Below are 27,361 nucleotides of genomic sequence, written 5' to 3'. Positions count from 1 at the left end.
CTACCTGCAGGGCAGCCGAGAGGGGGGGGGAGCGGGTACTAATTACCCTGGCCCAGGCTTGCTGGAGGGGCCCTGCAAGGGCCCTGGTCCGACCCCTCCCTTCCCCCTCCGTCCCTCTCAGGTAGCAACAGTAGCACACACTTCTACAGCATGTGCTGTGCTGATAGCAGGCTCAACATGAGTGTCTCACTGACAGCGAGTGAGCTCATACTGAGCCTACTGTCAGCACAGCACATGCTATAGGTGTGTGCTGCCGAGTTTAGCATTTTTAGAGGTTTCTTTCACCCGCCTCTAAACATTTTGGGGGTGTGGCCTAAGTGCGGGAGGTGGCCACACCTCCCACACTTAGGCCACGTCCCCAAAATTTTACCGGTGCCCGACATTCCTCTCGGCTGCCCTGGCTACCTGCACCCCAGTCCATGTGCATGCAGCGGGTAACACAGCATTAACCAGTGTGTCCCGGACGAGTGAGTCCCAGCTGATCTGTCAGCAGTGACGGTGAGGCTGGAAGAGGCAGCATGCAGCTCACCACATGCCGCCCGGCCACACCGCCGCTGCCTCTGCAGACAAAGAATTGCGAGATGATGACATCATCATCTTGCGAGTGTGTCTGTAGGAGCAGGCAGCTCTACAGCGGTGGCAGATGAGCGGCGCTACACAAACGGGGACTCGTGGAGGCTGTAGAGGCTTTTTAAATCATCCGGATTCCGGGACAATCCCGAAATTCGGGAAACAGAAAAAGCCTCCTGGAGGGTTGGCACCGATTCCGGGAGAATCCCGGAAATCCGGGAGACGTGGCAACCCTAGGCACAGGCGAAGCTGTAAACTCATACTGGCCAACAAGTGTACACCCCCACTGTAGAGGTCAGTGCAGAGATATCTGCTGTGGTCTCTCCATCCTGGGGATCCATAATCGTTTTTGGGGTAAATCCTGAAAATCCCAATAATAAATATGTATTTTAGGCTCATCAGGCTTACAAATTTGTTCTTCCTATGTGTGAATTTCTACTGACTTTCATCTAATTCTGTGCTATACTCACACACTACTACTTTTAGGAGGAACACTTGCTGGAAGAACGAGATGCAGCTACTATCTGGAGGCCAGAGTTGCAGGACATCCTGTATAGGAATCAGGACCACTACAGGTAAGAGAGGAGACTGGGAGTGTAAATGCATTGCCATGCCAGGGTGGATCTATGTAGTGATTTGGAAAATTGAAGTAAGAAACCAGGAAAGAGATAATGAAACATCTTTCACTGTTATGTTGTCTGGGGAGGCTCACAGAGAACACGTTTGCTTTGTAAATTTCTAAATATCACAGTAACATCACTCACGGATGCTGGAAAAGTCACATTCATACCATTAGGTACATCAGGTAGACGTTACAAATGGCATATTACATAGCAATGGCTGCAAACCCTCAATGTAATGCTGCAATTATTGGCATTATGTTATCAATTGCAGTCCTGCCTAAAAGTAACATTTCCAAACCGCAAATTGTAAGTATGGCCAAAGCCAATCAATGCCATTGTCAGGTCTAGAGGCAAAGCTAGAGAGGTGTGAAATGTACATAACTGCCCTGCAGAATATTTCATTTCTCTGGTAGGATTTATTTAATTCACACCACTAAGAAATGGACAGTTCTGTAAATCGCTGCACATGTTACTCATCCGGGAACCAACATGGGTTTGTAAGGGACCGCTCGTGCCAAACACACCTGATTAGTTTCTATGATGAAGCAAGTATGAACCTGGGTGAAGGCGATGCAGTCGACTTAGTATACCTGGATTTTGCAAAGGCCTTCAACGTGGTGCCACATAAGAGACTGATCCAGGAAATGGAGGAATTGGGATTAGGGAAATTAATTTGTATATGGGTAAAAAACTGGTGCTAGACAGAGAACAGAGAGTGGTTATAAATGGTGCTTTATCAAATTGGGTTCCTATAGTATACTAAGTGCTGTACCTCAGGAGTTGGTGCTAGGGCCACTATTTAACATGTGTCAATGATTTTGAGGATGGACTATTAAGCAAAGTGTCCATCTTCGCGGATGATACTAAATTGTGCAGGTTGAAGAAGATGGGTCAGGATGTATCCATGCTACAGAGGGACATGGACAGACTTGAGGAGTGGGCAGATAAATGGAAGGCGTGTTTCAATGTTGCTAAATGTAAATTCATGCATCTTGGGAGACATAACCAATGTCCTACCTAAAATCTAAATAGGGTAGCGTGAGGAGCAGAAATGTAAAAGAATCTTGAATTACAAATTTATAATAAACTTGGGTGCAGTGCTCACTGCCAGGGAGCAGCCAATAAGCCAATAATTGTAGCCTGTATAAAAAGTGGTATGAAAGCAAGGGACGAGACTGTGATTGTGCCACTGTATAAGGTACTATTTAGGCCTTGGTGGCTAATAACATTCAGGGCTATAAGCAACACTCTATGGTCTAGGGAAGGGCGCTTCGGGCAAAATAGTGCCAACCTAACACACCAGTTAACCTGATTATGGAATCAAAGTGTATAATCCTGGTGGAGGATATCACATCTAGAAGTTACTCTAATGAGCTATTAAAAACAGGTTGAACTTGATGAAGGAACATCTTTATTTACCCTTACCTACTATGTTACTATGTGACTCTTTATGTATCCCTAGGCATGGTTATGTCATAAGCAGCAGCATGAAGGCTTCCAGCATGGGTGGATCTGTAAAGAGGAAGGACTGTGGGAAGTGATGGGACTGGTTTGATCCTCTGTTATTTTATTTATTAGGGAAATGGTTACTGAGGAATCGGAGGATGAAGAACTGACCAGCCCCAAGAGTTGTGACAGTGACTACATAAACAATTTAAAGAACATCTATTATGACTACTTTGACATCAAGTTTTCCACCTCTCCAATTCTACCTGTGGAAAAGAATAATGTGGCGGTTGGTCTTGAGGTAAGAGACCGGATACATTAATGTAATAATGAGGATACATTCCCATGTTTCTCTCACTCACTAAATGTCCTTTCTTATACGGTTTTAAAGGCATCTCATCTACTGCACATAAACTACAGATGCAGCTATTATTACCCATAACCCAGATAGCCTGTGTTCTCCTTTTCACTTCTACTGACATTTTCCTATTCCATCCTATTTACTTTTCTTCATTTTACTTCTAACCACCAGCAGCAACTACCAATCTCCAAAAAGGGTATGGAAAAGAACATCGTCCATGGAACCGATTGCCGTTTCCCAAAGAATTACACCAGGGAAGGTAAGGATCAGTTTAATATTTACTCATCATAAATGGAGAGTTCATAAGGACAGTAGGGTATATTATAGGGGATACACTGGGGTTTTTTTTGTCAGAGAAGAGGCTGACAAAGAAAGAAAAAAACGCTTTTTGGGCGCACTCTTTTGTTAATGAATTTATTGCATAATTTAAGACATTACTCATCATAAAAGGAGAGTTCATAAGGACAGTAGGGTATATTATAGGGGAACCTGGAGGGGGGAGAAAACCGTTTTGATCATTTTACCACTGCATCTGCAGTCTCACTTTGTGGCAGGAAGGAAAATACACTGTAATACTTTTAACTTTCGGCAGATGTAGAAACTGCTGCAAATCAATGCCCTTTGGACAGATGTGGGAGACTGAATACAGAATTACAGTAATGTTGTATAAATAGTATTCATTTTATATTTTTGCTAATTATTTTTATCTATATTCCACAGGAAATAAAATCATGCTGAAGAAAAGCACTAATGGAGCCAAAGCAGCATTACCCAAAATAAACAACAGGTTTTTGCCGAAGCCACCTCAGAGACAGAAGCCTACCGGAAGCCAGCGCGCAGGTACTGTATACATACCCAGATGGGGGGACTTGGAGTTAAGTGGATAGCTATAACAGAGACATGCAACAATTATTTTGTGACAAATGGAAATGCGGTATGATTATGCATGAAAGTTCAACATTCAGCCAATTTCATTACATGATGGTGACATCTTGTAATAGACCTTTGTATAGGTCCCTGAAGTCACATAAACTGATATACTCAAAATTCTTAGGGGCCTAATAAATTTGGCTGCAGGTTGATGGGCACAGTCTGCTTTACCCCACCTGTCTCTGTCCACTGCGGACCTCCGCTCTGTCTTGTCCAACTCTGCCCCCACAGTGTCATACGCCCACTTTGTACCAAACCCATACTTGCCACATTCCCAGCAGTTTGGATACACATCCTCCTCTCCTTCTATGTTATGGCCCTGGTTCCGTCTTCCTAATAGCATGCGCCCACATCACACTGTGCATTCATGTTAGTGATAGGACAGACTGTAGAATATATAGATGAGCTCTCTGGAGAAAAACTGTTGTTTAAATATAAATACCAGTTTTATTTCTATAGAGCACACATATTCCGTAGTAATTTTACAAAGAAGATGTGGCCACTCACACCAGTCCCTTATTTTTGCTGTCATTTACTGTATAACCATCTAATACCATGGGCACCAGTTGCGCATGCCCCAATATGTAAATGTCAGTTGACATACAGTATATAGTGTAAGAAGTACTTTGTCTGCTATTATAACTGATTATTAGCATTGTTTGCATTATGAATAATATTAGTTCCTAGTTAAAAGCCAATCAAAATGACAGTCTCTGCAACATACTGTCACTTTGAGTTGTGACAATTTTTAGCAAACCACCTTCCTCCCCACCCCAAGTCCCTATCTGCTCCTAACTCCAATCTGTCTTCAAAGCTCCTTCTCACCATAAGTTTGCGAGCAGGGCCCTCCTACCTCTATGTCAGTTTGTTTTATCACTGTTTCCAACTGTAAAGCGCAACGGAATATGCAGTATTCAGTATAAGAAACTGTAAATAATGAAATAAACAAATATCCAGATCAGTGTCCCTGCACACATTTCTTTCACTTTCTGTTATGACATATTTTAGCACACAAAGGAGTGATTTGGTTTGTCAAGTGGCCTCTAGTGGTCACTGGCAGTACTTCACCTCATAGAGGTGAGGAGTAGTTAGCCTTTTATATATTTAGATTTTTGGATTAGTGCAGTAAATGGATGTAGTAGATATCTATGTAACAAAAGTTTGCCACCTTTTTGTATTTTAATGTTCTATCCTTGTTTTTATTTAATTCCTTAGTTACAGCAGCACGTGAAGGCCGTTACTTGACATCTACCTTTAAAGTTTTTTAAACTTGGCAAGGAGTTGGACCACCTAGCTCTCATCACTATGAGAAGAAACTCCTGCTACCAAATAAACCTTTCTTTTTACACAATTACATGTCTAAGTCCAGATTTTAAAGTCCATACACATAAAAAATGTTGCACTGGGATGTTGGGTGGTAATGGTATACAACTTTAGAACATGGTTCCAGGTCCCTTCTAAGAATCTGGGCCTATAGCAATAGTACTTATTGCTCCCACTATAGTCATGCTTATTAATGGAAGCGCTCTGATTGGTCAGAGCATGGCTGTTCCCACAGTCTGACCAATATTTTTACCATAGCATGCATCATGTAACTGTTGTTGCCATGGTAAATCATATGCTTTATTAAGATTTAAATCATTAATAGCAGCTTGAAGAGAGAAGATAAGGGAGATACCTTAATATTATAGGCCTAATATGCAGTTTAGCACATGATGAATGTAATTGATGCTCAAACTAATCCACGACATAATAGTGTATTATCACCCGTTACACATGTTGCAAGATGCGTTCCTCTCTGCAGATATAGTACAGTATATATATAATATTTACATCAGGCACACAAAAGATCAGTGGGCGCCTCCTGTATACAAATATACAATTTATTAAACAAATATTAAATAAAACATAACAGTAAACATAACAACATGAATAAAAAGTAATGAATAAATTGCATGCATGCACTATTAATTTAAAAGGCCATATCAATGCTTTCGCATGAAAATGAAAAAATAAAAATATAAGATGTAACAAATAGTTACCAAGTCCTAGATTGGACAATTGGGCAGATGTGGCAGTCACACAATCTTCCCAAGGTACAATCTGTGGTATTCGATAATTTGTAATCCTCCCGGAATGGGTGAATGGTGGAAAGATGGGTGAATGGTGGAAACGCATCTTTTTAGAGGAGTTTTTCAAATTTTGGCAGCTGAGGACACAAGGGGCAGACTGGGAGCAATCATCTCTAATCAAATCCCCCCTCCGCACTCTGACTTACACTTGCTAGCAGCACCAAGTGCCCCTTTTGCCGCCGCTGTTACCCGGAGGACCGGGACCAGCTAGCCTGCTTCAAACAGCAGCGCGTGTCTACACGGAGCCTGTGCCCGCCAGAGACAGTGCACTTCAGCCTGCAGTCGGCTTGCTGGCCGGTGCAGCAGCTGGAGATTGCGCACCAAGGCAGGGCAATCGGCCAAGTGTGTACATCCAACATCACAGTACACACTGTAGACCTGTGAGAGACGGTGTTAAAATCCCTGGTGAAGTGACCAAAGCACCTTGCAATACCTACGGTCACCTGCATCTGAAGGGGAAATAAATCCATCTTTCCACCATTTACCCATTCCGGGAGGATTACAAATTATCGAATACCACAGATTGTACCTTGGGAATATTCCCTATTGTGTGACTGCCACATCTGCCCAATTGTCCAATCTAGGACTTGGTAACTATTTGTTACATCTTATATTTTTATTTTTTCATTTTCATGCGAAAGCATTGATATGGCCTTTTAAATTAATAGTGCATGCATACAATTTATTCATTACTTTTTATTCATGTTGTTATGTTTACTGTTATGTTTTATTTAATATTTGTTTAATAAATTGTATATTTGTATACAGGAGACGCCCACTGGTTCTTTTTTCTTGTATCTTTCTGTATTGAGGGCGGCAACCCTCTTCCAGAAGGCAGCCACCTGTGTATAAGCACAATACACTGTCCCTAGCGCTCAAATTCTGCTCTATACACAAAAGATTTGGGGCCAAATGTAATAGGGTGAGAGTTTCAGAAAGTGAGAGATTTTGGGAGACTTTTCCCATGTTTTTTAAAGCAGCAATCAATTACCTGGCAAAATCAGGTTGATTTTGCCAGGTAATTGATTGCTGCTTTCAAAAACATGAGAAAACTCTCCTAAAATCTCTCACTTTCTGAAACTCTCACCCTATTACATTTGGCCCCAGGTCTTATTGAGCATAAACACAGGGCGATGTAAGCCCTATTTCTAAGCCAGTGGTCAGGGATAAACATTAAATTCTTGGGGTTAATGGACGCTGCCATGACATGGGCACTCCCACATCTCCACAGTTATCAGTAGCCAACCGGCAAACACCCGCGCCCGCAGTGCGCCAGAGAGCAGCACATCATGTAGTGTTCCTGCTACGCTTCTTTTGCAGGGTGCCGCACCCTGCCCATTTTTTAAACATCTAAATGTGCCTTGCCCCTCCGCTGCCCCCCTCCATTCTGAGTGCTGACATGCCACTAAAAAATGTATTATCTGCGGCTCTTAGCTCTTCCAGCGGCCCCCACAGCTCTGGCTCGCCGCTGTACTCCTCTGCTGAGAGTGGCGTGTCAGCGCGTGGAGGGCAGCTGGAAGAGCTGACATGCCGCTCTCTGCAGAGGAGTTCAGCGGCGTGTCAGAGCTGTGGGGGCCGCTGGAAGAGCTAAGAGCCGCAGATAATACATTTTTTAGTGGCATGTCAGCACTCAGAATGGAGGGGGGCAGCGGAGGGGCAAGGCACATTTAGATGTTTAAAAAATGGGCAGGGTGCGGCACCCTGCAAAAGAAGCGTAGCAGGAACACTACATGATGTGCTGCTCTCTGGCGCACTGCGGGCGCGGGTGTTTGCCGGTTGGCTACTGATAACTGTGGAGATGTGGGAGTGCCCATGTCATGGCAGCGTCCATTAACCCCAAGAATTTAATGTTTATCCCTGACCACTGGCTTAGAAATAGGGCTTACATCGCCCTGTGTTTATGCTCAATAAGACCTGGGGCCAAATGTAATAGGGTGAGAGTTTCAGAAAGTGAGAGATTTTAGGAGAGTTTTCTCATGTTTTTGAAAGCAGCAATCAATTACCTGGCAAAATCAACCTGATTTTGCCAGGTAATTGATTGCTGCTTTAAAAAACATGGGAAAAGATGGAACAATCGTGCTATATTTTAGTATATCTTGCCATTCGGTATGTAACCAATTTTTACCAATGAATGTTTATTGACCTTCATTCATACTGCTTCATTCACCATTTGAAAATATGTGGTTATATTTGATGTAACTTAAATCATGGGTCATGGACCTAGGGAGTTATTCTGATTCACTCGGAAAGGCACAATCACTCTCTAATGGACAAAACCATATGCACTGCAGGTGGGGCTGATGTAACATGTGCCGAGAGAGTTAGATTTAGGTGGGGGGTGTACTTCAAACTGATATCTATATTGCAGTGTAAAAATAAAGCAGACAGTATTTACCGTGCACAGGAACAATAAAACACCCAAATGGTTATGATGTTGATAAGGTGGAGGACTCTCTAGTCAAAGTACAGAACTGGGAAAGAGAGTCTCTACTCTCTACTTATCCCTAAGGATAAAAAGGCAAACCAAACCAAAAAATTTAAGTGGTCTTTTACGACAAATTTTTCTTCACAACATCAAGATATACGAAAAATTATCCAGAAACAATGGGGTCTCCTTAGGAAAGACCCAGGGATGAAATTCCACCAAAACCAGTTTGTATATTTAGGAGAGCACCAAACTTGAAAACAAAGTTGGTTAAAAGTCTATGTCCAACATCTCCTAAAAAATCAACTACATCCTCAACTGGTTTTGATAGACGTGGCATATGTTAAGACGGTTAAAAACAACTTTGGATCTAAAGCCACAGAAGTCACCATAAATAAGAGAAAATATATTACAGATTGTTTAGCTTGTCATTCTTTTAACATAGTTTATGCAATTGAATGTAAATGTAACAAATTTTATATAGGTAGGACAAGCAGACATTTCAAAATAAGGATGAACGAGCATATAAGAAATATCAGGAGGGTTTGGAGACACATGCCTTGTCATTCCATTTTAATAATGAACATCAGTGCGATCCAAACTTTATTATGAATTTTTATGTCTTAAAAAAGATTAAGGGAAATAGCAAAGGAGGAGATATCGTTACCTCCCTAGCTAAGAGTGAAATTACCTTAATTTTTAACCATAAAACATTAATTCCGGTAGGTCTTAATAAAGACTTCGAACTGAAATGGTTTATGTGAAGGTTTTAAGACATTTTATATATTTTTTTTAATAGGATGGTTTTTAGTCCATTTTTTTTATTTTTTTATTTTGTATATGTGAATAAAAATACTTATTGCTATATATCCTAATCATTTTTTGTTTGTTCCAATATGTAAACAAAACGTCAATGAAACGATGGATGGAAGATCTATATTTAAAGTTGACAGCGTCATAATATGGATAAACCTATTGGACCGCAAATCGGAACGCAAAGAGTACTACTTCCAGGAATTTGAGACACTGTAATCCACTTTTCCCCACTGTTACGGACGGAGTCTCTGGTGGAACACACAGGAAGAGATGTCGCCGGAAGCAGTATAGTGTGGAAAGCATACGCAATTTTCGCTTCTGGTGAGGACCGGAAAGCGGAAACAAGAGAACGGGACCATATCGCCGGTAATGGGATACACCTGCGATATTGATCCCGCACAAAATATGAACCGGATCCAATCTGATTTAGCACTTCTGGAAATTTCTGTAAGCCGCCCTCCTGGAGGTGGGGGTCTGTTGAGGGGATGAATCTGTTGAAGGGACGGGATCCCTTCTAATAGGGCCTGATTCTGAGGTAGACACAATTGCAGCCATCTCTGTGTCTTTTCCTGCAGTTTTGTCTGTGACTTCATGCTAGCTACTGTAATTCATCTACAATGTCCTTTCCTAATGTCATGGACAGACTATGAATTTAAAGTGGATGTGAAAAATTGCACCCAAAAATGGCCACCTCAGAGGCAGATTGGCCATAGACCTTACAGGGAAATTTCCCAGGAGTCAAACACACCTAGGAGGCCACTTGTCCAGAGTTGTAGCTTGGCCCCCTACTGTCCCCCACATAAGCAACATTTGTCTGTTTACAGAGCAGAGTACCCAACACCGCAAATACTTGTCTATTGCTGGTTAATGACTACCATAGTTCATTGTAGGATGTACATTGTAGAGCACAATCAGCCATGAATACTGCAGGCTGATAACTTCTTTGGGGCACAGAGGGACAACTTGACGGGAGATGCTCGACGGAGATTGCATACCCCCCTTAAGCTGTGTACACATGGTGTGATTTGGGCTTAAATTCGTTTAAGCCCAAATTGCCAGTATTGCTCAATGTACTTGCAATATCTCTCAGCAATATATTGCTCAGTGTACCGTTTTTATCAGCGACCAGCGATTTTGACTGAAAATTGCAAGCTATTCTGTCTCCTTCTGTCTCTACCTCATTTTCACTAGAAATCGCTGGTTGCTGGTGCACAGTGCATTGTGCACCAGCAAACAGCGATTTTTAGCCATAATCGGAGATGCATGCTCCTGCAATCAGCAACCATGAAGGGCTGGCAGCGGGAGTGCACTCCTGGAGATTTATCACCCACAGCACATGATATCAATGGCAAATGCCAGCGATATGTGCTAAAATCGCCCCCATGTGTACACAGCTAAATACTACTTTCAGACTGCAAATGCCGGGGCGCACCAGGACTTTTAAATGGTTTAGTCCCGATGCAACCCTGCATGTGAGGTCTGTTCAGATCGCATCAGCGAACCAGCAATATTGCTGACGTCATGTGGGGGCGCAGCAGAGTGTGAGGAGGAAGCAGCACTTAGACCTGTCGCTGCTCCAAGCGCAGCCTTCTCCATAGTGTGAACGCGAAATGGCTTGGCCGACCCTATAAACCCCTTCACACTGCACAGCAACGAATCGGTAAGAACCCTTCTTCTTACCTGGTTCGAATTGCCGTGTTGCTACCAGTTAGCTGTAACCGGTAACCCCTTTCACATCGCACAAATTACCGGGTCGAACTGTCAAGAAACCAGCATGAACCCAGTAATTTTTGTGCGATGTGAAAGGGGTATAAGGGGCAGTAGCATTATGCTTCAAAAGTGATAAAATGGAGAGTAATAAACAGCCAGCTAATCAGCTCCTGCCTGACATTTTTCAAACACAGTCTGTGACATGTTAGGTGGGAGCTGATTGGCTGGCTGTTTATCACTCCCAATTTATCACTTTTTGAAGCTTGATACATTTGACCCTATGGAAGGTATCTAATTACATGAGGTATTTATCACGGGGGAATTGTATCTCTAGGGGCTATCCAATCAGTCCCAATAAGCTGTCGAGAGACACAGTTAGTAACATGTGCGGAGAGAGTTAAATTTAGGTGGGGTGTGTTGAAACTGAAATCTAAATTGCAGTGTAAAAATAACGCAGCCAGTATTTACCCTGCACAGAAACTAAATAACACACACAAATGTAACTCTCTCTCTATACATGTTACATCTGCCCCACCTGCTGTGCACATGGGCCCTTATTCTAGTTGATTCGGACGGATACGTATTTCGGACAGGAATGCGGTAAGACGCTGAGTGAACGGACTGCGAGTGGATGTTTCATTCGAACACTTCCCCCATCTGTGGGAACCTCTCTCATCCTCCGATGGTCGCCGACCATCGAATGATAGACTGAGGGGTCAGGCAGCACCGAGTACATTTTTCCGTATGGGTGGGCAGCTGACATCCGGCTATGTCATATGTCCACCCCCACACGTGCATCACGGCCGCATTACCATATGTACGCCCAGCATTTTCATGGGAACGTCCATGAAACGCGGGGCGTACGCATATGGTAATGATCCCAAAAATCCCTTCACGCCCCTCTCCACCCCCTGCTCGGATGGTTCCGACTGATCGTTTTCTGTATGGAACTCATGCCGTGTTCAGACGTGCGAGGCGTTCTCACATGCGCAGATACGCCTCTGCACATGCGCAAACACCAAACATCGGCCGTCGGAACGCACACAGAGCCATCCGACTCAATCAGAATAAGGGCCATGGTTTGGCCCATTTTGAGAACAAATTTGAACTGTAATCAGATTGAATAAGGGCCAAAGTGTATGCACAGTGTCAGATCCCCCAGGAGGAGTCTTTCACAATTATGAAAAAGTCTCCAAAATGCCTGGGAAGTAACTCAGTTATCGCTATTGCTGTCCATGCAGGTTTCACTTAGTACATGGTGTGGATATTGTGATTGATAAAAATATCCTACGCAAAAGATTGTTAATAATTGCGGCAGTGCTGCAATTATTAATATGTAGACCACTAAGACACTAATAATGACACACTTTAAATTTATTGAACTAGATTTATCTCTGCAGCAATGTTATCCAGCCAACTCTCATGGTAAATTTATCATACTGTACTAGAAGACATATGAAGTTTCAAAGAGCTCTTGAATGAAAGGAATGAGGACACTGATGATGACTGACAATATGTTGGGTTTATTATACTACGGAGCAGAAGCTATATTCATCACTGAGCTTATTCTATGATATAAATGTATATTAAATGACACTGAAGTGCCACCTTAAATATAGGAACATAAAATACATACAGTATAAAACAAAGTAATCACAAATGTTGTTTGCAACTGTACAATTAAAACATTTGTTAGTGGTACAGATACAAGATGTACTGATAGTTCTATTCTTATGGGGGTTTTGAATTAAGTGACGTTTTTTCAGTCATCCAGAAAAAAGCGACACTAATTTGCAGCCATAGTATTCAATTGCAGGTGATATTGCGATTTTGATATTCCTTTTTCCTTGATTCACTCATCTACTCACAACATCTACAGGTCCGCTCCCCACCTACCGCCGTATCAGAGGGACACTCTAGCACTTACCATCAGGCCGTATAAACAGCGCACAGAGGCGCAGGTGAGAGACGCGGTGACCGCGCGCCTAAACACCTCTTCAATTTACATGGTATAAAAACAGTGAAACAGCATACACATGTTTGCATAAAGTGGAGATTGCCTTCTAGTTTGTCATCAAATACAAGACTGCAATAATCCAAACTGCTGACAGGTACAGTGAAATTTACGAGTTTCTGAGCACTGCCAAGGTGCACACAAAGTGGGATACATCATTATACATTTCACGTGTATTCTTAATTGTTTATAATATATTTATATATTATATTATTGTTATTTGTGTATAGGTGGCCGCCTAGAATATTTTTATCTGTTATAACAAATATGATGATATATATTGAGCATTTGTGAAAGTGTGTTTATCCATGGTGCCTTGAGTTTTTAAATTAATACAAATAGCTCAGCTTTCCAATTCTGTTTGGTTTTGCAACCTGGGTTTTACCCTTCTTATACCAAGGGTTGAATTGTTGGGTGGGTCAACCTGCGTTATTCAGTTTGGTGCTTTAACCCAGGTCGACCCGGCAACAACCCAGCAATAACCTGGGTTACAGGTGTGATCTTAAAGGGGTCATATAGAAATAAAATGCTTTCCATAAATTCTGAGAGATATGGCAACATCACTTTTAAACAATTTGAGCACTTTCCATATACAAACATATCTACAGATCGCATGATACCAAAATCTATGCATATAATTCCACAAATAAACCATTCATGTATACAGTTATATATCATATCAACTTACATAATCGCTTATGCACAAAGATCTGGTATGAAATGAATGTTCAATAGTGAAGGGCTATGTGCCTTTCCCCTCCAGGACAGCTTTTATGTGTGGGAAACTTAGGACAATGAGTCCAGTTTCTTTTCAATAAACCAACTGAAAGAACCTGCGCCATTCCCAGCTTACTTTAAATTCACAAGCTGATCTGAAAGCTAAAGCAGAGGCACAATGGATCATTCTGCAACCTACAAAACCTCTACAGGTAGATACAACCATTACAGTGTGCTAGCTAAATGTTAAAATGAGAAGGTAGACAAAGAACATTCTGTACAATTAATAATACTCCAAAACTATACTTTACATGCCTGACAATTTCCCCAATAAGCTTGTAACAAGTACATTCCATTCTTTTCCATATAACGGTTTATTAAAACACAGACAGAGGAAATAAAAGGCTCCACCTGTTCTAAACACAAGTCTAACAGGTTCAACACAATCGCATTACTTACTTTTTATGGAGGCTTTTTATCTTTGCTGGAAACTAACAGTTCTTCAACGTAAACTTGTTAAAAAATATAAGTATATTATCTTAAAAAAAAATGTTTGTATCATTCTAAAAGAGTTGCCTGTAAGCAAAGTGTCTGTAGATGCATTGATGCCTTCCCGTACAGTGGTCGGAATACCCCCTGAAAGCCCCTGCCTCTGGTATGCAAGAATGAGTCTGCTGGCTCACAGTATTGTCTGTCAAACCAAGCAAAGGCTATTCAGTTACCCTGGAGTTCTCATGTTGAATCAAGCAAACAAAAGTCTTCTCTTCACTCTCACTCTCCTCATCCTCTACCTACGTGCACTGGTATAGCTGTGCAGGGAAGCCTGGAACACACTAAGCTGTTTGTGGTATGCCACAGTTTTAAACATTAACTAAGTAGTAGAATTCATGTTAATAAATAACGTCTTGTGCACTGATCTGGCTTATAAAATGAATATTAAAGAGAAATTATTATTTACACTCGGGCAGTTTGTCAGTAAAATATTCCAGCGCAACAATATTTATTTCTAATACATCAAATCGAATACTCTGAATAATAATAAAAGTGCAATGTCCTGAATCAAAACACCAGCTGCTTTATATAAATATCTATCGTTCTATTTAATTAAGTTGAAACCCTTCAGCATTTAAACACTTAAGATTCGCCCCCTGTACTGTAATGGTGTGTACACACGGTAAGATATGGCTTCCGATGTTGCCGATATAGTGAACATTGGAAACCATATCGCATGCAAATCGCTGCCGATGCGCGCTCCCGTGTGAGCGCAAATCGGCAGCCAAATAGAGAGGGCAGGCAAGACTATATAGTGCAGATCTGCACTATATAGTCTAAATTGTGCCCCTCCATGCATGCCGTGAGATGGGAGTCCCGATGTGATCTGATCGCATCGGGACTCGCATAGCACGGCATATCGCCCCCGTGTGTACACACCATTACTCTGTCTCCATGTACTTGAAAGGTATTTTAAAATAATATAGAATACTAGCTGAGGTCCCGGCGTTGCTCGGGTTTGGTTGTGCAATTAGCATTACTTGAACTTGATCCTTCTTTTGTTTTAAGCTTAACCGCTTGTCATGCCCCTGCTGTGAAAGACATACACATCTCTGTGGTGGGCTACAGGATCTGAAAACAGTTATTTTTTTCTGAAACTTCATGTCCTCTACCCACTTTATGTTATGCAACTTTGCTATATGTTACTTCCCTAACCCACTTTGTATAGTGGCTGGACCCCTTTTTGGGTATTCGGGGTTACCTACCTGGCTGCTGCAATGACCAGTGGCGCCGCTGATGGCTGCCTAGGCACTGTGCAGCTCGGCGGGTATATATTCCCTGTGTGATAACTGTACTGTCTCTGCTTATACTGGTACCTGCCTGGCTGCTGCAATGACCAGTAGAGCCGCTGATGGCTGCCTAGGCACTGTGCTGCTTGGCAGGTATGTGTTCCCTGCATCTATATCCCCTAGGGTACTTCTAGCCTATACCTGTATGTGTTCGCATATCTGTCACTGTTTAACTGTACCTAACTGGCTGTTGCACAGCAATCCAAGTAAAATTCCTAGTATGTGCAAGTATACATGGCCAATAAAGTTGATTCTGATTCTGATGTAACTCCCGGTTTACAATATATCAAATAATATGCCCATGCGGGCTGAGTTACATTGGAAAGACCGAAAGGTCTTTCAAGAAAGATATTGCTGTGTGTCATAGTGATCAGCCCGTAGCGCGTCACTTTGCCATGTATGCCCACCCCCTGACCACGTAAAACTACTGCATGATAAATCATATTAATGAAAACATTAGGGGCATTATTCTGATCGGTGCGTACTTTCCCGATTTCCTACGGAGCGGTCCGCACGCCACGCTGTGCGGTGGCGTGCGGACATCGTCCGTAGAAACGCCCACCGGTCCTCCACATTCGGACGGACTCACTCTTTAAGAACAGGGCGTGTGTACGGACGACATACAAACCTTGCGTGTGCGGTGGACACGCACAGATTCTGCACGGTCTTACAGCGTAAGCACGGTCTTACCGCGTCAGAAAGTACGGGAACCTGGCCGTACGCACCGATGCGGAGTATTTACGCAAAATACAACACTATTTATCTGAGCACAGACAGCGATCACATGACCCACTTAGGCAATTAGGCAACCTCATTAAAAAGGGAATGTTATCTATTTGAATCAATTAAATTCTAATATATACTGAAACACATTACTACTACATTCATTACACACATTAACCCTTACAGCATGTGAACCTAACATACATCTATATACAGTATTTACATTTTGCTTATTGAAAAGATTATAAACAAGTTACACATATACTTTTACATTTTAAAAAAACACACAGACAACTTCGAATTGTAATAAACAATTTATTGCCTGTACAAAACTGGGTTTAAACCCCCCCAAAAAATAACAATTAAATCTCGCCATCCAGGAGACGGTCAAATTCCACCAGGACCTGGCGCAGGTGGCCTCTTATACGTAAGAGGGCCCCACGGAGACCTTTTGTGCTTGGGCTGGCTCATCTGTGGACAAATTAAAAATGGTAAAATTACTAATGATATTCATGCATACATTTAACATAGTCATACCTAAATTTGAAACATGCACCGTGACAGGTGTGTGTGTATATATATATATATATATATATATATATATATGTATATGTATATAGACACATATATAACTATATATATGACACATACATCTATACATACATGCATAAATACTACATGGAAAGCCTGTTTTTTCCCCTCTACCCTTTACTCTGTAGAACACCTCACAGTCATAGTGCTCCTTCTGAATACAAACCCACCCATGACTAAGCTCTGAGAAGCATGTCACGCGCTGCACCAATCCCAATTCAGCAAACAAAGTTCAGTGTCTGTTATATGATGGAGCGTGGCATGGGACTTCGTCAACTCTCAGGAATGCACAGTACATTTGTGCAATCAAGCATGGCTTGCCTGCTGATGGTCTGCTCCAGAAATCATTGTCATAATGCCAGTTAGGTGAAGCTGCAGCACTAACCCACTCCCATGCACAAAATCATTACTAAGACAAAATCAACACACAATTATGGTGCCAAACATACATGCAGGCCGCAGGGGGTGGTTACCTAGAGAAGGGCCCAGGGGCACTGACCAGTTGTTACTCCATTCTAAGCCACGCCTGTCCATACTCCATTTATGTCATACTTAATCTAGTTTAGAAAGCTCAATCACCAGTAAACTCTACTCACCTATATGAGGTTACAGATAGTATGCTTGCAGCAGGGACATGTAACCCTTACATGAGCAAGTCATCCCTTTCTTCCAGGATACAGATTAACTACACTGGTTCATTGACACTTAAAATCGACCTGAAAGCCATACCCACAACCTATGTCATTAATATGTGTCCTGGATGAAAGGGATGGTTTGCCCACCCTATCTAACCCCTAAGTGTGTCTGTTGCTACCCAGTTTGTTTTATCACTTTATAGTATTGAAAAAAACAATTGAATCACCAGTGCTACATAGCAAATAGAAGATGATAAAAGGAATAATGATTCTTTATCTATACATACCAATTATTTCTGGTGCCTGCACCACCTCACAGGCCTCCTCTTCTTCTGTGGCCTCCTCATGTGGCACCTCAGCCTCTTCTGCCACCTGGTCCTCCAATGCCACCACCTCAGCTGCCCACACATCCTCCTCCACTTCCTCCCTTTCCTCTTCCTCCACTTCCTCCCTTTCCTCTTCCTCCACTTCCTCCCTTTCCTCTTCCTCCACCACCCCTTCTTCAATGCCAACCTCCTCGGCCATTACTTCCTCTGCCTCCTCCTGGCCCTGGGAAGCCTCGGATTCTTCTCGGGCCTGTCTTGCTCGTTCCCGTGCTGTGTTTGTGAAAAAACAAAAAAGTGCCAATAAGGGGTCATTTGTATTATGCCTTATCAAGCTATAAATGCAAAGGTTATAAGTAGAGATAAATGTACAGGCAATCACCTCCTTAGTGGCTTTTACAAAACACAGCCTGTAACATGGCAGGTATGCTGTGACATTTGGCCCATTGTAAGCATCACAAGCATTAATCCTCACCAATAACATATTTTATGACCATTACAGGGTGTCAAACAGGAAGTAGCACACATATAGTGTATGCCATGTTTAACTCATGATCAGGCTGGTTACCTTATTGGCTTAAATAATGTAATGTAAGCAATCATGTACAAATGGCCATTTATTGTATAAACACTCACATCTCGCAATCCTGGCCCTGATTTGCTGGAGCAAATCCGGCTGGCGACGTCTCAAGTCTGACCACCGCCGCTCCAGCTGTGCGATGGTCCGCCGCACCTGCGTGCGGACGTATATGCGCCGGCGGGCCACCGCATAGGCATTCCGCTTCTGCCGATTGGTCTGGTCTCCATAACGGCAACCAGTGTCCTTAGCTCTGCTGGCGAAAAAGGGGCTGCTCTGCCATAGGCCGCCATCTTAGCAATGGCACAAATCAAGCCATCATGTCCTGTCATTGGTTGATCAGAGTGATATTTGGTATTAACTTTATTGTTCATTTTTACAGTAACAGCGTGTATGCGCCAGAACAGACGGCTAACCCATTGCATCGCAAACCCACACTTGCTGTACCTTTGCATAGTTTAGCAGACCATGCCATTACTTACTATCTCCTAAACAGACAGTGCAAAATAAGATGGGAACCCATTATATATAATCTATTACATTCACCAAACATGGGTATAAGCAACAGGTGAAATAGTCTGCATCACTAGCCACTTACACCTAACTCAACAAGGTACTAAACAGCTAGTTTATAGTGAAAGCTATGCAGCAGAAACATAGCAAATAGTGGCAGACCTTTTCCCAATATTAGGCCATGGTGCCATGTGTACACTTACCTTCTACTGGCCCACACTAGAGAGGTGGAATGAAAAGTAGCTAGCATCAAGGCTGAATTTGGAGACCTTTCACATGTGATTTGTATGCTAGCACTGATTACTTGTGCCTAAGTGGTGGACTGGATTTACATATGGAATGGGTATTGTCATTTGTACTACATATCAAACAAGTGCTCAGTACAGATGTACATTCACATATACATTTCATGTCTGACCTCAGTTTTATTTGGTCATTGGTGTAAAAATCTGCATTTACCTACTAAATCAGACTTACAAAGTTTGCCAGGTTTTTTTAAAAAAAATTCCCCAGCTAGGGGCGTGGCCTATGCGCCGCACGGTTGACGCGGCCATACGGAACGTGGATGTACGGAACGCAGGGTGTCGCTGATGTACGTCAATTACAGAAATAGTATTTAAAGGTGTGTTAGACAAATGCAATGTGGTTGCACACATGTCTGCATCTCTATCTGAGGAAGAGCAGGAGTGGCAGGACCTATTTGCCCGCATGGACTCCAGCACCACCTATGTCCCCATCAACCCAGACCAGCCATTGGGGGAAGAGCAGCCAGATGGGCCATCTACATCAGGCCAGTCGTCAGCTGGCCCATCTTCAGCCTCAGCAGAAGCATTGGGAACACAGCAGGTGGCTTCCCAACAGAGTAGCCTGGCCAGCACTTCGAGTACAGCGACAGGTGGCCGTGGCCGTGCCAGTGGTCGTGGCCGTGGCCGAAATAGGGCAACAGAGGAACCAACCACCAGAAACATGGCATTCAAAGCACAGGAGCTTGCCATCCTGGTGCCCCGCGCACGGGATTGGATCGAGTGTCCACAGGACCGGTTGACACACACAAGGAGATGGAAGATCTGGAAGGACATAACGGCTGAGATTAATGCGGTGGCTCCACAAGTTCGTGAGACGGAGCACGTTAAGAAGAGGCAAGTTCATGTGTGTTACATTTGAGCAGTACAAGACCAGTAATGTTTACATTAGATATTAGATGGAGTTGGTCAATGGGCGGTCACGTTGCTTGGAGGCACAGACATGTTTGGCATGTCATTGAAATGATAGTTATTGTAGGGTGAGTGTGAGTGTATCTTCTAAGGGTTGGTTTTCAAATTTAATATAATCTAAGTTTGGTGTCATGAGGCACATGTTGTCATCTGTTGCAGATTGCAATGGGTGCTACAGCAAACATGAGGAGTGACATGTATTAATATGTAAACTTTGATTGCAGGTGGCACGACTTCAAAACGAACCTCAAGAAGAAATTGACCCAGCGGTGGGAACACAGCCACACCTCTGGGGCTGGCCCCATGCCATCAAAGCTGAAGCTCACCCCCCTGGAAGAGATGGCAGAGTGCTGCATTGCAGTCGAGGAGGTCCGGGGGGTGAGCACCATGGACAGCGAGGCCCCAGCGGAAGTCATGGCTTCTTTGCTTGAAGGTAATTATTTGCCATGCCATAAGTAGCTGGTTCTAATTTTGCATGGAATGTGTTGTAATTGTAATTTTCTCTTTCACCAGCATCCCCACCGCTTGGTCAAGAATCTCTTGAGGAGGCTGAGGAGTCTGTGCCACCTGCCACCAGTACCAGGCCCCTGCAGCAGCAGACACTGACCGCGGCTGAATTGGCCACGTGGGGGCAGGTGCTTGGCAATATTCACCAGCAGGGAGAGTCGGCATCAGAGCGGGTGCGTAGGACCGAGGAGGTGTTGCAGGGTTTGGTCAGCAGCCAGCAGACTATCGCTGGGAGCCTGCAGGCTATTGCTGAGGCCCAGCAGGCCATGGCTGGCACCCAGCAGTCAATTGCTGCTAGCCTGCAGGTGCTGTCTGATCAAGCCCTGCGGCAAAATGACCTCCTCCTCCACCATAATGAGCTTATGGTGGAGCTAGTTGCCAGCAATAGGGTCCTAATGTCATCCGTTTCTGGTGCATTACCACCATCAGCACTCCCTGCTGCCAGAGGGGGAAGACGATCCACCCCCTCCCCAGCATCTGCTCCACCTGGCCCACCATCTGGCCGTGGGCGAAGAGCTGCTGCACGTGGCAAGGAGCCTGGCAGGGGCAAACGTGCCCGCAAATGAACTTGTGTCCGCATTAATCTCCACCCTTATGTCTTCCCAAATCTTTCATTGAGCTGTGTGTGTCAGCTTCCTGTGTCCAATTCCGTGCAGAGGGTACCCACATTTGCCCTCGCTTCGAATGTCATGTTTGGTTCCCCTGTTGCCCAGTTTCGGCTACCATTACTGTGTGCTGTACTTGAAGTGTTGGTGCTATACTTTTGTTGTGAAGCCACCTGATGTGTTCCTAATGATTCTGCTGTGGCTATGTATGTCTAGAATACATGGATTTATTATATATTATTTAATTGTCTTCCTGTTATGCTACCTTTTATTTTGTGGCGATTTGACATTTATTTGATAAGTTCATTTAATAAATGTTTTTTTGTTTCCCCCAAATGTGTGGTTTAATTGATACATGTCGAAGTGACATGTGTATTTGTATTATTAATATTAAGTTGTGTTCATTATTTGCAGTGTAAAAGTGTGTGAAAAATGCAGCATATATGTGTGTGTTTAGTAATGTTCCATTTAAGCTGCAATGGTTCCAATTGAAGCAGTGACAAGCATGTAATTAACAAGTAATGATTAAGTAGGTGAGTGTATTGTGTTCAGCTGACATTGGATGAGGTGCGTCCGTCCTGATTAGGCGTTCCGATTGCCTAGCGCATGACCGAGTGGTGTCCGCAAAGCAATACTTGCTTATGGACACCGCATATTTCTTGCCTTTTTGTTTGCGTGCATTCGGCGTGCTATCCGAATGCACGCCTACCAAAATAAGTGCACTCCCCCGTGTCCGCCCATGTTTCCACCCAGTTTAGCCCACTTTGAAAGTACGCCCCTGTGTCATTCCGAATGACGCCCATAACACGCCCATATTTCCCGAGTGATTGCGGGGCACATTTCAGTACGGTATTATTGAGAACAAGTACGGAGTCCATGCGTGGCACATGCGCATAGCGTTCCCCACGCATGCGCAGACGGCTTAAAAACGCCATCCGAAAGTATACGGAAATGTAAGCACCAACCAGAATAAGGCCCTAGATGAGGCAACAGGGGATTGCGGCTGCTGCAATGTGAGGAGAGGTGGATTATCCACCTCAATACTTTATCACCGGATGGCCTTAATGAGACGATTGGTATGAACATACTATTGTAATGTACTCATATTTGCCCCAGTTATTGAATGATAGGACGGTGGTTATCTATGCATAGATGATATCCATGATTGTCTTCTGCTTCATTCCTAATTAGATTGTGATAAGAACATTTAGTATATATAATGCAGGGGTTCCCAATCTTTTTCGAATCACGGCACCCTAGAGTATCAGATTTTTTCCCTGGCACCCCTAGGCCCAAACAATATATATATAAAATGAAGTAGATAGTGTGTATATGTGAATATTAGGTTCAGTTATGTGTTAAAGGGTATGTTTTGCTTCTGATTGTACACATTTTATGATTGGAAGCCACCAGCACTGGTTTTGTCCATAAATAATTGATCATAAATATTTTGAATTGGTCCTGGACCACCAACCCGTGGCACCCCTGCAAGTGTCCCGAGGCACCCCAGGGAGCCACGGCACACAGTTTGGGAACCACTGATATAATGTCTTTAATAATATCCGCTATATATTAGATATAGATCTATCGTTGTGAGCACTAGTCACTTTATTGTTAATATGTTTGTTGTTATATATGCTTATACAATTTTTTTTTATATACACTATATTCTCTACTGAGGATACGTCCTCACGCGAGATCTTCATTAATGAGACACCTGTGATGAGAGTACGCCATGTGCTCACTGATAGGGGCGTGCACGGCGTCCTACACCTTGGTATTTATTTCTCTATGTGTGCAGTGATTGTGTGAGCCTGATGATGATGCAATAGCATTGAAACGTTGCTGTGGTTTCTATAAATTATCTTTGGAAAACTTGTTGGTCGGAGTGCTGCTCTTTTCTGGAATCTATATTGCTGTTTAAGCGAGCGGGCACCCGCCGAAGTACTTGTATATATTTATTGGATATATATATGTGAAAGAAAGGGGGGTTTATCGGAGAGTGCTGGACTTAGTACCACCCAGTCATTAGTAGGATTGAAACCACGTGATGCACCAAAATAAAATGTAATCTTCGTTTGGATAGAAATTTCTTTATTGAAACCCAACACGTTTTGTCAGAACGACTTCATCAGGGGTTGGAATGAAAGTGGTACAGAAAGAAAAGGGGGCATACTTTAAGCATTATAATACAAAAAGGGCACTCATAATACGAAATCATTAAAAATATTTGTTATATATATATATATATATATATATATATATATATATATATATATATATATATATATATATACACCAAAGACTTTATAATTAAGTCTGTACAGCAAATGGTATTCTTTAAGAAAAGATAAAATCTACAAAATGAATAAGGGTATTAAAAATAGGTGGAGGAAATGAGTAAGACAAAAAATACAGTGGGAATTGGATGATGGTTTTACCTACCAAAGTAAGGCGATTTTTAGAAAACTTAATATAGCCTATCCGGCCCAATTTTTCAGAACAGGTTCTTGGATCCTTGAATTTTCCTTTTTGAATTTTTTAGGCCTAAAATAAAAATGTGTAACATATCCCAGGATTATAACCTTGGATTTTAAGACTATTGAAAAGTGTGGATTTGGGATAATGGACACCTACCGTATTTGTATAGTTTGATTGTATGCACCTTTTCCTAAGATTCAGTAAGGTGTATTCCTGGCAGGGTAATTTCTCCCAAATGTACAAAACAATCTCCTAAAACAAAAATAAGGGGGATTCCATAAGGAATGGATAGAATCTCACATCATCTAAATATATCTAAAAAGGGTAACCATAATACAAAGTATTTGCAACATATTCATAGTGTTGCATACTAAAAATCAATAAAAAACATAAATAGAAAACATAAAAAACATTATCTTGTTTAAATTAATTCCATAATACATGCAAAGCTAGAAATGCATAAGTTCCTTTTCGGAAAATCTTTTTTCCAGAAATTCTTTACATAGTTTAAATATAGAGGTCATACTATGCAAGAGGTGACCATATTCACAATATTAAGTACTTAGGGCCTTATTCTAGTTCACTCTTAGAGGCAAATTCCTTCTTAGCTGTACAAAACCATATGCACTGCAGGGGGGCGAATGTGACAAGGGCAGAGAGATTTAGCTTTGGGTTAGTTATTTTGTTTCTGTGCAGGGAAAATACTGACTGCTTTATTTTTACACTGTAATATAGATCTTACTTTGAAGAAAACCCCCACCCAACTCTAATTCTCTCTGCACGTTACATCTGCCCTACCTGGAGTGCACATGGTTTTGTACAGCTAAGAAGGAATTTGCCTCTAAGAGTGAACTAGAATAAGGCCTTTAGTATCAGAAAATAATTCAGTTTCTCCTAAACACATTAGAGATTCATTTCAACAAATGTGTGCAGTATAGCAGGTCTTCATTAACAAAGTAGCAATATGTAAACCTCACAAGTATACACTTACCACAGTGTAGCAATATCACCGGCTCCTTCACTGGCAGAAAGTAAAAGCCCAGTGTGCTAACTATCCCTTAAATAGGGAAACCGACCCAGACCTACTGTACTTCTGGTTTTAATAAAGAGCTAAAATGGTCTTAAATATGAAAAATAGAAATTAATGAATAAATGGGGCTGAATACTGCTATGTTAAGATAAGGCTGGGCCGAAAAGTTTTTCACAAGGTTGTATAATATAAGCCGGTTCAGCCTAAATCTATCGTGGAACGCACGCCCACCGCTATGCGTTCCACTCGGCAGTTTCCTGTGCACCCGGCTTTTAGTGTCACCGCCGAAACTTTACTAGCGCAAACATGTTACCTATTAGAACGGGGGGAGCGCATTACACGTTACACGAGCTCCCAGCATAAAGGGCTCCGTCCCCTAAGTGCCCGTCTGCGGCAGCGGGAGGCCGGGAGCTCCGTCCTTCCTCTGCCCAATCAACCCAGCAGCTGTCGTTCCGTCCCTCGTCCACCCGGCACCTCCGTCCGCGCCCTGCCAGCTTTGTACATGCAGCAGCTAGGTCCCCCTCTGCCCAGTGCCTCTCTCCCACCCTCCGCCGGATCCAGGTAACTCTGTCCCCTCTCTTCTTCCTCTGCACCCGGCTGTGTGAGATGCAGATAGTTATTTCCTAACATGTGAGACATCCGAGGGAGACTAAAATAATGTGGAGGGAGAATAAAATAGTGTGCAGAGCGCAGCGAGCCAAAGCATGGCGAGGGGATGCGGTACACTTAGAAAGTGTCCATGTCGACATAGACACCCTAAAAACATTTAAAAAATCATGTTGACCTTTTTCCATGTTGACCTTTTGGATCTCAACCTTTTGACAATGTCTACCTTTTAACCATGTCAACCATATAACCATGTCATCCTTTAGACCCTGTCGACCTTGTGACTGTCGAACATATAACTGTCTATCATGAGACAGTCTATGATGCATACCATAACCGATAACCGTATGCACCATTAGAACCCAGTGGCGACTGGAACCCTGACTACATAGTGCATGGAGGAAGCAGCTAAATGTAAACATGTATGTAATATATATGCCTGATTGTTTTATTCCAGGAATGGTGATAAGACCTACAATAGAACAGTGACGTGCGGTGAGGTTAATGGCTGGTGAGGCACTTGGCCAACACCCCACACCATAATGCCCATTACACATGACAACATACTGTAATGTCCATTACTCCACACACTGTAATGCCAATTACACATGACGCCACACACCGTAATGCCCATTACATATGATGCCACACACTGTAATGCCCATTACATATGATGCCACACACTGTAATGCCCATTACACCCCACAGTAAGACTGCTGCTTTCCTACATACATACATCTGGTCCCTGCCACTCTCATACATACATACACCCGCTGCTCTCATACATACACATACCCTGTCCCTCTCAAACATACACCTTCACTATAATACATACATACACCCTGCTGCTCTCATACATACATACATACATACATACATACATACATACTGTTGCTCTCATATATACATACACCTTCACTGTAATACATACATGCACCCTGCCGCTCTCATACATGCACCTTTACTCTTATACATACATGCATACACCCTGCCGCTCACACCTCCACTTTTATACAAACATACTACACTGATGCTCTTATACATACGACACACACCTCCTTTAGCTCCATACACATATAAAACACCACCCCCACCCCCAACAATACAACAAAACCCCAGTGCAGCCCCATACAACATTTCCAAACACCATCTCCCCCAATTACAAACTTTGTGCAGCTCCATATGAATATAGCAATCCCCCCCATTCACAGCCACAGTTACACCACCTAACCTGGGTGGTGACTTAGGGGTGGATTAATCAATGTCTGCAGAACGTTCGTTATGGGCGCAGGTGTGCTTCACCAGTTTAACTAAATAAGGTAAGTCATAAGCGCACTGTACAGAAAAATGTACATGCGCTATGCCTGCGCCCCCGCACCGCCGCCGCTATTCCACCCGTCAAACGGGTTTGATAAATAAGGGGAAGCGCTATCCCCTGCTTTAGCGCAGGAGGATAGTGCACTGACCCCTCAGCGCAGCATAATAAATCCACCCCTTAATCAGCAACTACTCCGGGGCGGTTTTCAGAAAGGGCTCCTTACCCTGCTTATGACGCCGCCGATGCTTCTTCCGATGGGGCACGGCTTCCAAGTCCTGCGTGCTCCCGGCTCTATAAGTTTGGCGACTTGGTGGTCCTGCTACGGGGGGCGGCAGTGGCACCTGCTGCCTTCTGTGTAGTGCACAGTGCACGCATGAACCTCCTGCAGCATGGAGGCGATGTGCCGACAGGTGCTGCTGCTGGGCTCCGCTGAGCGCTGATATCCATGTGCCGGGCTTCGCCACTCCTGTGCTCCTGCACTGTGACTCGTGTGCAGGAGCTGATGAATTTGTCTGCTGCATCCGGCGCGGGCAGCTTTATTTTTGCGCTGACTGTGGCTTCTCTTCGGTAAGGGACAAATATACTGCTGTCGGTGAAGGAGGGGGCCAACAAGAGCTGGGGTTCTGCCACTGGACAGCTGGATGCACCGCCAG

The 27,361-nt window shown here is 43.1% G+C and overlaps 2 protein-coding genes across 5 annotated transcripts in view; one reads left to right on the top strand and one right to left on the bottom strand.

Annotated features, from left to right (window-relative positions):
• LOC146062985 (uncharacterized) overlaps positions 1 to 5,771 on the top strand; it is a 37,833-nt gene extending 32,062 nt beyond the window's left edge. The window contains exons 8-12 of the mRNA XM_083174991.1: positions 1,057 to 1,145; positions 2,772 to 2,940; positions 3,172 to 3,259; positions 3,721 to 3,840; positions 5,146 to 5,771. Of these exons, the coding sequence (XP_083031117.1) occupies positions 1,057 to 1,145; positions 2,772 to 2,940; positions 3,172 to 3,259; positions 3,721 to 3,840; positions 5,146 to 5,198 (519 nt within the window). The 3' untranslated portion in view covers positions 5,199 to 5,771. The remainder of the gene's footprint in view (positions 1 to 1,056; positions 1,146 to 2,771; positions 2,941 to 3,171; positions 3,260 to 3,720; positions 3,841 to 5,145) is intronic.
• VEPH1 (ventricular zone expressed PH domain containing 1) overlaps positions 1 to 27,079 on the bottom strand; it is a 337,859-nt gene extending 310,780 nt beyond the window's left edge. The window contains exons 1-3 of one of the 4 annotated variants that reach the window (XM_083177879.1): positions 26,932 to 27,079; positions 23,911 to 24,006; positions 23,719 to 23,820 (exon numbers count right to left, since the gene is read on the bottom strand). The gene's annotated coding sequence lies outside the window, so the exon portion shown is untranslated. Of the gene's footprint in view, positions 1 to 13,715; positions 13,907 to 14,203; positions 14,555 to 23,718; positions 23,821 to 23,910; positions 24,007 to 26,931 lie in introns of those variants that run through there. The other 3 variants (XM_083177881.1, XM_083177880.1, XM_083177878.1) reach the window with 3 other exon arrangements.
• Between the last annotated feature and the right edge of the window lie 282 nt (positions 27,080 to 27,361).

This window comes from Crinia signifera, chromosome 3 (genome assembly GCF_055691185.1).
Source record: "Crinia signifera chromosome 3, ASM5569118v1, whole genome shotgun sequence".
Lineage (NCBI taxonomy): Eukaryota > Metazoa > Chordata > Amphibia > Anura > Myobatrachidae > Crinia > Crinia signifera.
This window is presented reverse-complemented; position numbering and strand designations above follow the sequence as displayed.